General features: G+C 31.2%; 3 protein-coding genes across 3 annotated transcripts in view; 2 read left to right on the top strand and 1 right to left on the bottom strand.

Annotated features, from left to right (window-relative positions):
- The window catches only part of LOC109546642 (pancreatic triacylglycerol lipase), a 17,514-nt gene extending 15,941 nt beyond the window's left edge, over nucleotides 1–1,573 (top strand). The window contains exons 5-7 of the mRNA XM_048660910.1: nucleotides 494–718; nucleotides 783–948; nucleotides 1,111–1,573. Coding sequence (XP_048516867.1) covers nucleotides 494–718; nucleotides 783–948; nucleotides 1,111–1,168 — 449 coding nt within the window. The 3' untranslated portion in view covers nucleotides 1,169–1,573. The remainder of the gene's footprint in view (nucleotides 1–493; nucleotides 719–782; nucleotides 949–1,110) is intronic.
- Nucleotides 1,574–3,620: 2,047 nt separating this feature from the next.
- LOC109541425 (pancreatic lipase-related protein 2) lies at nucleotides 3,621–11,200 on the top strand. The gene is made up of 7 exons (XM_048660911.1): nucleotides 3,621–3,836; nucleotides 4,996–5,107; nucleotides 5,671–5,819; nucleotides 7,236–7,484; nucleotides 7,750–7,971; nucleotides 8,094–8,250; nucleotides 10,262–11,200. The coding sequence occupies exons 1-7, from the start codon at nucleotides 3,791–3,793 to the stop codon at nucleotides 10,314–10,316; spliced, it is 990 nt and encodes a 329-aa protein (XP_048516868.1). The 5' UTR covers nucleotides 3,621–3,790; the 3' UTR covers nucleotides 10,317–11,200.
- An 11-nt stretch (nucleotides 11,201–11,211) lies between these two features.
- The window catches only part of LOC109541422, a 16,379-nt gene continuing 13,952 nt past the window's right edge, over nucleotides 11,212–13,638 (bottom strand). The window contains exons 13-15 of the mRNA XM_048661108.1: nucleotides 12,002–12,180; nucleotides 11,746–11,901; nucleotides 11,212–11,629 (exon numbers count right to left, since the gene is read on the bottom strand). Coding sequence (XP_048517065.1) covers nucleotides 11,447–11,629; nucleotides 11,746–11,901; nucleotides 12,002–12,180 — 518 coding nt within the window. The 3' untranslated portion in view covers nucleotides 11,212–11,446. The remainder of the gene's footprint in view (nucleotides 11,630–11,745; nucleotides 11,902–12,001; nucleotides 12,181–13,638) is intronic.

Below are 13,638 nucleotides of genomic sequence, written 5' to 3' on the forward strand. Positions count from 1 at the left end.
GTTTTGTTCGTGGGAATTCAATTTCGTTAAAACATTTTTCAATAAAAGAATTTGGATAATTATTGAAATTTAGAATTTCTTTTATAAATTGTTTTCTTTGGAAAAATTAGAATTAGACAAATTATTTTTGCTCTATCATATAGACTTTTTACGATACCCATTTTTATATATATGACAGCTTGAGCCTAAGTGTGTCGCAGGATACCCTCTAGGTGATAGTTCTTGATTACTTTTTGATAAATAATTCGTTCTTATTGCGAAATAGGAGCACTATTTAGGAGCACTATTTATCAATCTGTAATAAAAGACGTGAGGAAATTCTGTCTTTTTTAAAGACAAAAATTTTTGAAGCGAAATACCCAAAAAGAAGTTTGTAAAAAAATGAATCCGCCTCAACAATATAGAACTGATCTACAACTTAAGAGTTTTATTTTTAATCATGATTATGAAGATGCGTTTGTGTTTGTGTAAGTATTCTTGTGAATTTGAACAGGTTTGGATCCTGCTGGACCTCTATTTACCAAATGGCCTAAAAGCCTTAAACTAGATGCAAGTGATGCGGAATTTGTCGATATAATTCACACTGATGCAGGCATTTTCGGTTATCCAAATCAAATTGGTCATGTGGACTTTTGGCCTAACAGAGGCATAGCACCGCAACCAGGATGCAACCTGAAGGAGGTCAAAAAAAGGAACCCAGACGCTCTTTTAGAATATGGTAAATGTGACTAAAGATTCCAAGAAATGCATTATTTATTGTGTTGTTGATTGATTTTTTCTAGCTTTCTGCAGTCATTGGAGGTCGTACCAGTTCTTTGCAGAATCAGTAATAAATCCGCATGCTTTCTTGGGTGCCATAAATTGCGATAATTGGGACGATTACGAAAACGAAATTTGCAACGAACAAAATAATTTTACTTCGCCCATGGGACTTTATGTTGACCTCAGGTAAATTTCTTTCAATTTTTAAAGGATTAACCAGCATTTTTTGTGATCTCGCTGGTTCTGATTTGGAGTTAGAAAATCAACCAGAAAAAATTTACTTTTTAAAACACTTTTGTTAGATTACTTACCTTATCTTTGCCTTATTTTTCTTGTATTTTGTTTCAGGGCTAGAGGCAATTTCTACATAAGAACCAATCCAGAATCTCCATATTCAAAGACGTAGCAAAAACTGGCCTCTAGAAAACTAAATTGACTACACAAGAGAACGGTTTTTAATGCAAGCGTATTGCAATAAACTATTATTTTAAATGCAAATTAGTTGAATTGAAAAAATATGGCTAAATTAGAAAATTAGTTAATTTTCTCTAACTTTTATTGCCTCAATCATACGTTAGAACTCTAGAATGCACAGTATTTTAAAGAGTCATTATTTCCAAAAGAATAGCTATAAAAAAGAAAAGTTAATATTGAATGTTCCTTCTTAAATTTTTTGTAAATTATGAAAAACATTTTTATAAGTTTCAAATTTTAAGCTGTTTCATTTTAATTGATTAAAAATTCACATTTGTTCTGAATGTTTTGTAGTGCTTTAAGATTTGCGGTTGGTAATATACAGGGTGTCCCGTAAGCACATAATCAAAAGGATACTGCGATATTCTTTGAATCAACAGAAGACGATCTGGCTAACTTTTATTAACAAAAAATGTCTGGCTCCTTTGCTATTGATGGTCAAAGTTCTTCAAAAAAGTTTTATTTTTCTAAATATCGGGAGAATGGTACGTTCGGCATTCAAGAATTCACCACTTATCCTAAACGTCTAAACTCGATTGTTTCATCAAACTATGAATCTTACATAAGAACACATTCACAGCGAGTTTCACCAAAATACATTGTACCATTCTCCCGATATTTCAAAAAAGATAAATTTTTTGAAGAACTTTGACCATCAATAGCAGAGGAGTCAGAAATTTGTTGTTAATAAAACTTAGGTCAGATCGTCTTCTTTTGATTCAAAGAATATCGCAGTACCCTTTTGATCATGTGCTTACGAAACACCCTGTATACACGAATATCAACTAAAAGCTAGAGCAAAGCAACTAATTGCTGAAAAACTTTTAAAAAATTTTGGTGTTTGGCATAAAAATCTAAAATTTTACTACTAATTTTGAAAGAACAAAATGAAATAAAATGTTTACCAACCTGTAGCATTTGTTCCTACTATTTATCGATGTACATATATAATAAGCTTAAAGAATAATATACTATGTATTGTGTAAATAAAATCGAAGAGCATGTTAATAAAAATGTTTAACTACTTGATCGTTGTATGTTTTATCACCTACTTTTCTTCCGCCATATCCATTGAACAATTGCTTAAACGGTATTATGACGTAAGTGAAATTTGCAATGTAAATTTCTGCGATTTGTTCAAACAATTAAACAATAGATTGATTACTGAAGAGTCCAAGACTCCAATAAAAAAAGAAATTTGCTTTCTTTCGTTTCTAAACTTATTGTAACATGCACTGTAAAAATACAAACAGTACTGTTGAAGATAGTCATTAATCTCTATCTATTACATTATATGTTAGTTAAAATATACCTACATGTTTTTTTCGCACTTTGACTTTTAATAGATGAAAATACGATTGATTAAAAAAACTTTACTTGAGATATTAAAAAGCTTCAATTTTACTTACGTTTATCAAACTGTGAACAAAGTTTTGCGCGTTTTATGCAAATTTACAATGTAAAGTGTAGTAGATAAGTTCAGAGTTTTGTAGCTTTCTAATACTGCTGTAAAATTTTCAGCTCACGCTGTCATATAATCTAATGTTCAAAAAACGCATTAGGCCTCAAATTTTGGTTGCAAAAATGCAAACAAATAGATAGATGAAAACATTCAATACTGGAAAACATTAAGAACGAAGTTGACAATAATATAGATAATAAAAAAATGACTGGAACTGGCGAAGAGCAAAGAAAAGGAAAGAAATAAAAATATGAACGGAAGGAAGGGAAGTATTTTAATACGAACATTTGAATATACATTAAAACACTACCTAATCATTAAGATATTTTGCATGAAAACTTGTTTAGTAGCTCTACCCGAAAGTCTTTTGAACAACGTACATTTTCCTAATAAATGGAGAAAAAAGTTTTTGAGCATTAAAAATTTTATTTAGGTACATATCGCTTTCCAGTCAATAGTAAGACGCTTAGCATATAAAAATAGTCAGAAAAATGCAGCCAATTGAGCCTCTAGGAATAAAAGCTGATAATCAAGACTCTAAATGTGGGAAACAATCACTACTTCTGTTCTGCCGGAATTTGCCTACTTTTAAATAAAATCACAAATTCAAAATTTTGATATGTCATATACAGGATGGTGCATGCTGCACTGTTCAAATTTATAATTATAAAAATGTACAAAATACTGCTAACCTGTCTTCTCTTCAGCAGGAGAGTGAACATAAAAAACTGAACATAGAATTGTCGCTCAGAAAATATTGTTAGTAGCAGCTTATCAGAGTAGTGAATAATTTATCCTTTGATAACAGAAAGCACGAATGTTATCTAAAAAATAGCAATGCCATTATATGGTTAGGCATTAGACGCTAAATCGCTTATCAATTAGTACGCCACAAAAAAAATATAAAATTTTAAATTGCATAAAAACCGAACCGCATTGTGAGCATACAGTAGCATTTTGCAATATCTCACGGTTTATTGACCAGTACCATGAGCGCTTAAATATTTTTTTACTTATTAGTAACAAGCCTTTCCATTAAATTTAGATTGCGGTTATTAAACAATCAATTAATTGACTGCATTTCTAAAAACAATGTCAGCCAGTGTGTCGGTGTTGTGTTTTTTGACTAATTTGCCAGGTAACAAAAAAAAACGTACTTATATTATCAGATTTGCAAATAAAAAAAGGTGCGCAATTGATGATTTAAATATAAGATGCGGTGCAATGGATACGTTCTACCGATTTGCAAAAAATATAATTGGCTAATAATCATAAATCAATAAAAAAAGTAGGTAACTAATAATGCTATTTGAGATATGTTATTATCTAAGTTTATTCAAAAGCTGAGTTCCTTTGGAGTTTGCCTAGTTAAAGACGCGTAAACAAAAAAATCGGCGTTTTATTTAATACAATAGTTTTTGTACTATCAACCCACTTTTTTCAATGTCTGATGATTTTGCTCACTCTAAACGGGCGAAAACTTGTAACGACACCATTTTTAAAGGCCGCTAAAACATTCAGTATTAAAAAATGAAAGTATTCATCTTAAGGAAGACTGCAATTTCCAATTTTTAAATAAAAAAGCATTTTTTGTTTGGTAAAATAAATGGTAATTGTAAGATTTTCAAAATAGTGAAGGTAGTAATTTTTTTTGCTTGTATTAACTCGGTTCTTCAATTTGTCAGCTTTCTTAAAGCCAAACCGCTTTAATTTTCTAGTAAAATCGATGAAATAAAATAACGAATCGTTTTGCTAAACTTTTTGAAAAATTTTCAAGAAAGGTGCCGTGGAAAATGAAGTTTTTTAATCTTGCTTAAGTTCGTCAAATGGTCAAAGCACCAAATAAATATTTTGTGATCATGTTGCTAGATCATCTATACTGCAAATCCAGCTAAACTGCAATCCCTAATATAGTTAGAAAGTCCCTCAAAAATTAAAACTGTTCTTCCAAAAGTGTTCCAACTGTTGTGAAAAGTCACTTTCCAATTGGACTGGTTTTTAGACTTATAAGAATGTATTAAATCAAGTTATTAATAATAATAAGTCTCAGATCATTGTTACTCGACTTCAAAATTGAAAATAAAAATATTGATAATAAGATCACAATGGTAGTTTGATTAGACATAAAAATATTAAATGGAGGAAAGAAAAACAACGAAAGAGAGACGCAAAACAGAAGCATTAAGCAAATAAAAGTACAATTATGTGAAGAACTGAACTCGAGTAATTCACTTGCAAAACAATTATTTTAAAGGAAAGTAATTGATAAAAATTTTTCAAACATAAACATTTTCTAGGACCGCCCTTGCTTCACTGGTCGAATTTTTCTTTGCAACTTTGGCCTATAAATAGAAGATTATGTCCACAATTTGATCCATATAGAGACACAGTATTTCATTTATATACCAGGTAAAGACATATTTTGTAGGTATTGATTGTTCTATTTTAAAGAAATTAGAGAACTAAAAACTGCTATATTTACATATACAGGATAACTGATTTGAACTAGGGATGGTTCAGTGCAAAAATGCAATACATGTTATTTATCATGTATGAAATTGTGAACCCGTTGGTTGCAAAAATTGGTTTCCTGGAGTTTTAATTCAATTTCATTTAATTTGTTTAATGAATGAAAAAAATATGCTCGAAAAAGGTCATCATTTGATACACACACAAAACCTCGCTGGAAGTATTCACTATTTGGTTAATGCCGTTAAGTAGAAAACTTTTCTCGAATAATGTAAGCGGCAGTTCCATTTAACCACATGATGCAGTTACGTTTTAATTCCTAACTGCTTCTATGATGGTCAAATGGTTTTAATTGAATAAAAACTGACTATATTCAATCTTGGAACGTAAATTTCAATGTTTAAAGAGCTTTTTGGGAGTTTTGTAGGCTTCAGTGAAAGGACCATATTTTTTTAGTCTACACTCCTATCGGCCCCAAATTAAATAATCTAAATAATTTTTAGAGAAAATCCTCAAAGTTCAAAAATTATAATTCCACAAGACGATAATTCCTTGGAAAGCTCAGGAATCGACTTTTCGTACAACACGATTATATTTTTCCACGGATTTTTGGAATCTTATGAATCAGATGATGCACAGTCTATAAAAAACGGTAAGTACTTTTATATTCTCCAAATGAATTGAACAATGAATTAAAACTCAAATCAATAGCTGTTTGTTCCGACTTCTGGAACCACAAAAACGGAAAAGTTCTCGTGGCTTTAAAGTCTAGCCAGTGGTATTCGCTTTATCGATACTGAAAGTTACAAAAAAAACAAACTTCCACATGCAGCCAGAGAAAAATTGAAGCTGAGCACAGTTGAGAAGTTGTAGGAAACTTTATCAGATTTTCTACTAAATGTTTACACGTAGTTAATGCTCGAAACTCTAAGGGTATAAAGATGTATGTTTTCTGAATTTTCCCATCATTGTCTACTAGTGATAATAGGAACCCAATTGATTAAATTTTGAAATATATTGTTTTATCTGAACAAAGTAATTCTTGTTTTAAATCTCTCCCTCTGAAAATAATTCACTAAAAACTACTCTTTGCATCAGTTTCACTGATTTCTTTGTCCTTTGGTTCATTAGTTTTTTAGTTATTGAATGATTTAATATGTTAATTGTTTTTGTTTTCGATTGGATTTCTTTGTATTGCATGTTCGGGTATACTTTACCCATTTTCTTTTATACTTTCTCTTACTAATATGTTAATTTAATTATGTATCGTCTCCAATAAACAGGAGGATTGCAAGTAAACAAAGTAGGCAATTTTAAAAGTCGGTATTGATCTATGAATTTTTATAATTAGCATAAACTCAGCAACAACAATTAAAATTTTGCATAAAACAATGCTTTTTAAATCAGTTTTCAAAAAATGTATGTAAAATAAATGACAAACGCTTCTATTTTAATACATTAATATACACTTTTTGTAAATTTTATCCATACCCTTCCATCAATTTTTACAAATAGGATCACATTTTTTAGGAGAGGTCTTTGAACGTTTCTTATAAATTTATTTAGTGTCTATTTATATTCATGAATAATTTCGTTTGTGTAATTGAAAAGTTTTCAACTCGCGAACTTTATTGAGATTTCTTTTTTATAATTTCCATTGTAAACTATTAACATAAATTACAAAGATAGCACAAAGATATATTTTGGAAAGCTAGAAGAATTGACAAAATTTAAGTCTATATTTGAGGACAAGAAAATGAACTTTTTTATTTAAAAAAAAACGTGCTATCAACCAAATGCCAATATCTTTTTTATAGTTAGAAAAGTTTACAAAATTTAAGTTTATATTTGATACCGAGATAATCATTTTTTTAATTTTTTTAACACGCTTTTCCTAATTTGGTAAAATGTGCAAATGGGGCAGAGAACGCTTAAAAAATATTGAAGAAAAACGGGAAAATAACTCATCCCACTTCGTCCGGTTTAGCCTGTTTCGAACAGTTCCTACAATTTTGTATACGATATACTTCCAGTTTTTACTAATGATCTCATCAAAACTTTATTTTAGCATATTTAGAGCAAGGAACGTATAATGTTATTTTGGTGCAAAACGAGCGACTATTAGCCGGTCCTGACTATATCACAGCAGCTAAAAATTGCAGACCTATTGGTCGATATTCTGCGGCTTTTATTGACTACCTGGTAACAAAAGGTTTGAAACTTGAAAATCTTCATGTTATTGGTCTCAGCTTAGGAGGGCAAATTGCCGGACTAACCGGACAATATGTAAAAAGTGGAAAACTTCCCCGTATTACAGGTAAAATTAAATGCAGTAGTACATGGGTATTTTGGGACTTTGAGAAAAAGTTTTGGAAATGAAGCGAAAAATGCAATAAGAAATACTTGTATTTACTAATTAAGTCGACGCTCATTCGGAGCAGCAGTGAGCAATGTTTCATTCGCGTGGCGGAATACAAGTATTTTTTTCAATTCATGCTCTAATGCTTATAAGCTGGACATTACACCTAACTCCAAATATTGCAAAAAGTCTTTAAAGCTTCTAATCCTACTAAACGTTTCAGCGCTGGATCCAGCAGGACCTCTATTCAACAACAACCCAATCGATGAACGATTGGATCCAAGCGATGCAGAATTTGTGGACGTAATTTACGTAAATTCTGGAGTTTTTGGTATGAAATACGCAGTCGGTCATTTGAATTTCTGGCCAAATGGTGGAACCAAACAACCAGGTTGTAAACTTCACGAAGTGATTGCTCGATACGGTTTTGCATTCAACTGGATAGGTAACTGAGCCTCCAAAGAATTAAAAACTTATAAAAATAATTAGCTGCATCTAATTGCTGGAATGTCTGTGAAGATCAATAATTTTTGAAACTCAATTAACAAATTATGTTTTCATTTGTAGTATTCTGTAATCATTTCCGTTCCTATCAACTGTATGTGGAGTCTATACGGTTTCCACAAAGCTACCCGAGCAAAAAATGTGAAAGTTATGTCTCGTTTGAACGGGGATCTTGTAATAATAACGCAGTTGCATACTTAGGAGTTCTGGCTGATTCCAAGTAAGTTACCAACAGGATATTTCGGGTGGCTGGTTTAATGGAAAGTGGAAAAAAATTATATCACTTTAAAACATTGCTCTAATTGGTGGAAAAACTTTGGGGTTTTACTTAAAATGAAAACACTTATTCCAGACAGTTCCATAAGATGTACAAATTATTGGAGGACTCGCTAAACTGAAACTCAGCGTATTTCCTTAACACTTACGTATAATTGTTTTCAGTAATTGCACTATTATTCACCTGAATTTCTATCCTGAAATAGGCGATTTTTTGCTAATAAAATATGCACTTCTTTCATGCAAATCACAGCAGATGTGTTCTATAAATATGTTAATAACAGCTTGTTTTCCTAGTCACTTTAGAGGGGAGTCTTCCTGAGAATTTTTTTAATTTGAGGTCTCATTTTTGAGGTATTTGATCTCCAAAATGGCGAAAAATATTAGTTTTTGTTGTTTTTCTTTAAAACCTTTAAGCATAGAAAATTAAATTTTGGTACACATTATAAGCTAATTGAGTGCCATTCTATGTTAGTGTTGTGTTTTGTAGTTCAGTGTACTTTTATACAGAATAGAAATGTGGAACCCCTACTTTTGTTTTGTTCAGACATTTTTTGTGTGTACTTGAATTTCTATCATCATAATTTTTTTAATTACTACAAGTTATTTGTCAACTTTTTTATATCTTATTATTTTTCTTAAGGGCAGTAGTTTGCCCGCAAAAAGATTAAATCGTTTCGGCTTGATCAAAACTTTCCAAGCCGTTGGATTAGGTGAGGTCAAGAAGCTCCTATAAACTCGCCTCCCAGATCTCCCGTTCTAAACGCGCTTGATTTTTACTTCTGGGGCCATTTAAAAAAATACCGTGTATTCAACAGAAGTAAATACAATCAAAGATCTTCATAAACGAATATTTAGTATTTCTAACGAAATAAGAACTTCAGTGCAAACTTTACCGTCTGTAAATTTTAGTTTCATTAAAAGACTGCGATTATTCCAAGAAAGTCAAGGTGACCAATTTGAACAGCTACTGAGTTAACATTAGAATGGTTATTTAACTGACATTTTGTTTGTTTATATCGTTGCGCATATTGTTACCATGTTATTATTTAAGTAAAATTTATTCAAACTTAATAATTGTAATCTGAACCAAAATATACAATTTAGAAAAAGCATTTAGGTTGGTAATAATCAACTAATAATGCGTACCAAAATTGCTATATGAAAACGTTATCAGATTTTTTAAGAAATTAACTAAATTACTTACACATTTTGAGAACGACAAAAAAACCGATTTTATTTTTTTGCGGGTAAACTAGTGGTCTTAGGAAAAAACAATAAGAGATAAAAAAGTTTGTAAAAAACTTGTAGTGACTAAAAAAATTATGTCGAGGAAAGTTTAAGTGCACCCAAAAAAAGTTCTGCAACGAAACAAAAGTAGGAGTTCCACATTTCTACCCTGTATAAAAGCAAACTGGACACGAAACAATATCATAAAATGGCACTCAATTACCTTATAATGTATACCAAAGTTTTTATGTTTAACCGTTTTAAAGGACAACAACAAAAACTAATATTTTCCGCCATTTTGGAGATCAAATATCTCAAAAATGAAACCTCAAATTAAAAAAATTCCCTCTAAAATGACTATAAGAACACGCTGTTAAAATATTTTTACATATTTACGGAACACCCTGTATATCTTTTCCAAATAATTTTGTTATAAATCATATAAATTCAAAAGAATTTTGGAACTTTAAAGAATATCTTGACTTTCATTAGGTATTATTCGTTGGATTTCAGATTAAAGGTATACTTTTCAAGATGAATATCAATTTAGTGCAACATCGATATGCTGTTTGTACCTGGGAAAAGAGTAAAAACGACTGAAAATGTCCTGGATATATCAAAAATTAACTCGAAGGACTTTCTATTGAATTTTCACCAATAATTTCGAAAGTTTACCATTGAATTGTGCATTAATCTACTGTTTATCCATTGCGCTTGTTTTACAGGAGCACTGGCAATTACTATCTGGATACAGGATACTCAGGAATTTACAATGGATAATGGAAAGTGAAGAAGTAGTTTTACGAAGAAACTGTAAATAACTTTCAATGTAGTTCACATATTGGCCTAGTAATTTACCTATTTAAGATACCTTCGTAGAAAACAGTATTATTTTAACAACTTGTGCTGCGAAGTGTTTAAATTGAGGCTCATGCGGATTAATTGGTAATTGGCAATTGCAAATTTTTTATTTAGTATCATTTGGACAACGACTAGGAAGTCTGCAACATTACAGAAGTTATAATTTATTTGTCGCTGGCCTACTTTTAAGAAACACTAAATATTTTTAGTTTGTCATATACAGAGTGTTGCATTATATAGTGCTCGTCTCTAGTAGGAAAAAATAAATATAATGTATCTAGTTCCTAGTAGTCATGGAGTAATAAGCGTTCAAAGTTGTGCAGTTTTCTTGATTCATTCGTTTCATGGTTTTATACGTTTCTGCAATTTGTGCGAGATTTGAAGCTGTTCAGAATCCCTCAAAATGGAACCTCAAAAATTTATAGAAAACCTTCACTTTTTATAAAAGTTGCAGCATTGGCCGGGAAAATAGTACAAAATTTCCGCATCTTTACATCATCAATAAATTCAGCTTTAACGCACCGGATAACCTACAATATTTTCCATATGTATCGTAAAATTCAGACATAAAAATCAAATTCAAAAATTATAGAAAAATGTGTTTAAAATTAGACAAAATGTGCCTCAGCTTGTAAGGACTTATGGAACGACACGCAACACCCTGTATACAATCGAAAACTTGATTAAACTAAGCAACAGATTAAAATAGCCTAAATCGTTCTTGGAATATTCACTATTATTAAGGAATTTAGGAACGATTTAAAGTGTGAACTAGTATAATAATAATCAATACTTAATTAAAATATATGGCGTTTTTTTCCAAATCCACTTTTGAAGCTTTGAATTTTAATTTTCCATCCCAACTCTTTGATAAGTATAATTAGAATGTTCTACTTATTTCTACAGCAAGATTAATTCTCGCTTCGCCCAGTTGCAGCAGGCATTTTCATAAGTTCCAAATTTAAATTTGACCTTTGTACTAGACAAAGTAACTAAGCGCTTTATAACGTAAAAGCTAAGTTGAAAACAATCCTGTCTACTATCGGAAATCACTGTTTCAATATTAGCGACAAATTATTTACAATATCCACGTCCCCTGCTTTAAGTTGCGAAGACGCTGAACTTTGAAAGTCCCAACGACGGGAAACTTGATTCCAGACTTTCTCCAAAGTTAATCCCAACGATGTTTGCAAAAGATGGTGCCAGTTTGGCTTAAGCTGTCGCGTAAGCAACTGGAACAGTATGTTTATTAAAAGTCATCAATGCTGAAACTTTATACACAGAATGTTTTTAGATTCGGTTTAGAGTTGAACGGATATTTTCGTGAAACTTGACTTTATTTAATTACCTGATCAAAAGGCCGATATCCTATGTGAAACATTTTGTGAACCAAAGGATCTGGTGGATTTAGGACTTTGTTTCCGGGAGTTAGTTCCGTTTTTTCGCTAATGCCTAATTTCCAAAACACCCATTCGCTGTTGTGTTTCACAAAATGATACAGTGTCTATAATTGTGAGTTAGCTAATAACTCTTATATATAATATAATAAGAGAAAATTTGTTTTTTTGCACTGACTAAGTGAGAAACTACTACTGAAGACTTACCTTTAGACTTTGTTTTCCTTGAACAGTCATCAACAAGTCGCTTACAATGATTTCAATAACTTTCTGATTGTCGCCGATTTTGTCCGCTCCTGCATTGACAAAAATTGATGGATCATCCTTGGCTTCATCTATTTGGGCTAGAAATTCGTCGATCTGATCAGTGTGTTTGTTGTCTTCATCTGAAATTCAATAGACTGTTACATTGAAGATTTGCTAATGAATTCAGTTTTAATAATATTAACTTGTTCTGCAACATGCAATGAGGCAAAAAGTTGATATAAGATCAAGCTTGCATAAAAATAAGTTTTTTGTCTACAGTTCCTAGCGCTTAATTGAGCTTTTTAGTTAGAAGAGTTAGCAGAGCTTGCAGCATGATTTAAGTCAAATGATTGCAAAACTCCACAGGGTGTAACTTTTTCTGCGTTTATGGTCACTTTTACCCGTGTACCAATATATTTTTTGAAGTGCCACTGCTTTTGTTCCTAAACCTTCAAATTCTCCTTAGTTAGTCTTTAGCATTTTCTTAGTCGTTTTGACTTATTTGAGGATGATTAAGAGTTACTATTACTATTAATCACGCAAACATACGGCTAAAATAAGCCTATAAACGACAACATATAACATACAATACATACATATATAACAAGAATACAACACGAAATTGCGGCAGCAAAATTAAGCACAAAGCCCGGAAAACATTCCTAAATGTAAAATTTAGCACAATTCGAAGTAACAATGAGTATAAATAACATCTAGCTAAAAAGCAATTGTGAAAAAATAATACTGTTAACCCCTTATTCGACAAAAGAAAATAAGATGACCGGTTCATATAAACATGATCCCGCAAATTCGTTTACGATATAGAGTGGGTGTCAAAATAATATTTGTTTTTCAATTTGTTTTCTACTCCCATACTCGTTTCTAGGGCGTCACTAATACTTTATTCTTACAAATTTAATTTCTCTATTTGATTTGGAACTTTTTTGTCTTCTGCACGTGTATAAATTTACATGCAGGTACCTCTTTGTTTACCAAATCTAATATATTTTACATAAACTTTTTATATCTTTCTCACTCTACTTTCAGGACACAGTGTACAAGGTTATTGATTGAACTTTGGCCACCCCGTTGTTGCATCTAATTTGAAATTTAGAAAAAAACGTTAAATATTTACGTGTGGGTCAATACAAAAAGCCTTTTTAAAAAAGGTCTTTATTAGAAGCAGGATACAAATGAACTGGTTTCGCTTTGTTTCGAGGTTGCAATTGTAACCTCGGTACATGTTCTTATCTTTGCTTAGTGTTTAATTAATTATTGCTTACAATTTAAGTTGCAAGAATGTAACTCCTCCGCCCTTAGCTAAAAACATACCCACAGGGTGTGGTTTTATAGATATATTTAAATTATACAATTATGATGGGCTCGGAAGTATGTGTTTTTGAGCGTTTTTCTTTAACAGTTTTGTATATAGCGTAAACGCAAGCAACAATAATGATTATATATATAATTAATGTCCATAAATTGACGCGGGTCACTTCTAGGGGCGTTGTCAATTCTTGAAGATGGATTTTCTGGTTTTCTAATTCGTTGGCGATCTGCTTCGTTTCTTCGATATTGATTGATTGTAAATCAATATA

The sequence above is a fragment of the Dendroctonus ponderosae genome, unplaced genomic scaffold (genome assembly GCF_020466585.1).
Source record: "Dendroctonus ponderosae isolate FM_Combo_2020 unplaced genomic scaffold, Dpon_F_20191213v2 Dpon_F_20191213_1, whole genome shotgun sequence".
In the NCBI taxonomy this organism is placed as follows: domain Eukaryota; kingdom Metazoa; phylum Arthropoda; class Insecta; order Coleoptera; family Curculionidae; genus Dendroctonus; species Dendroctonus ponderosae.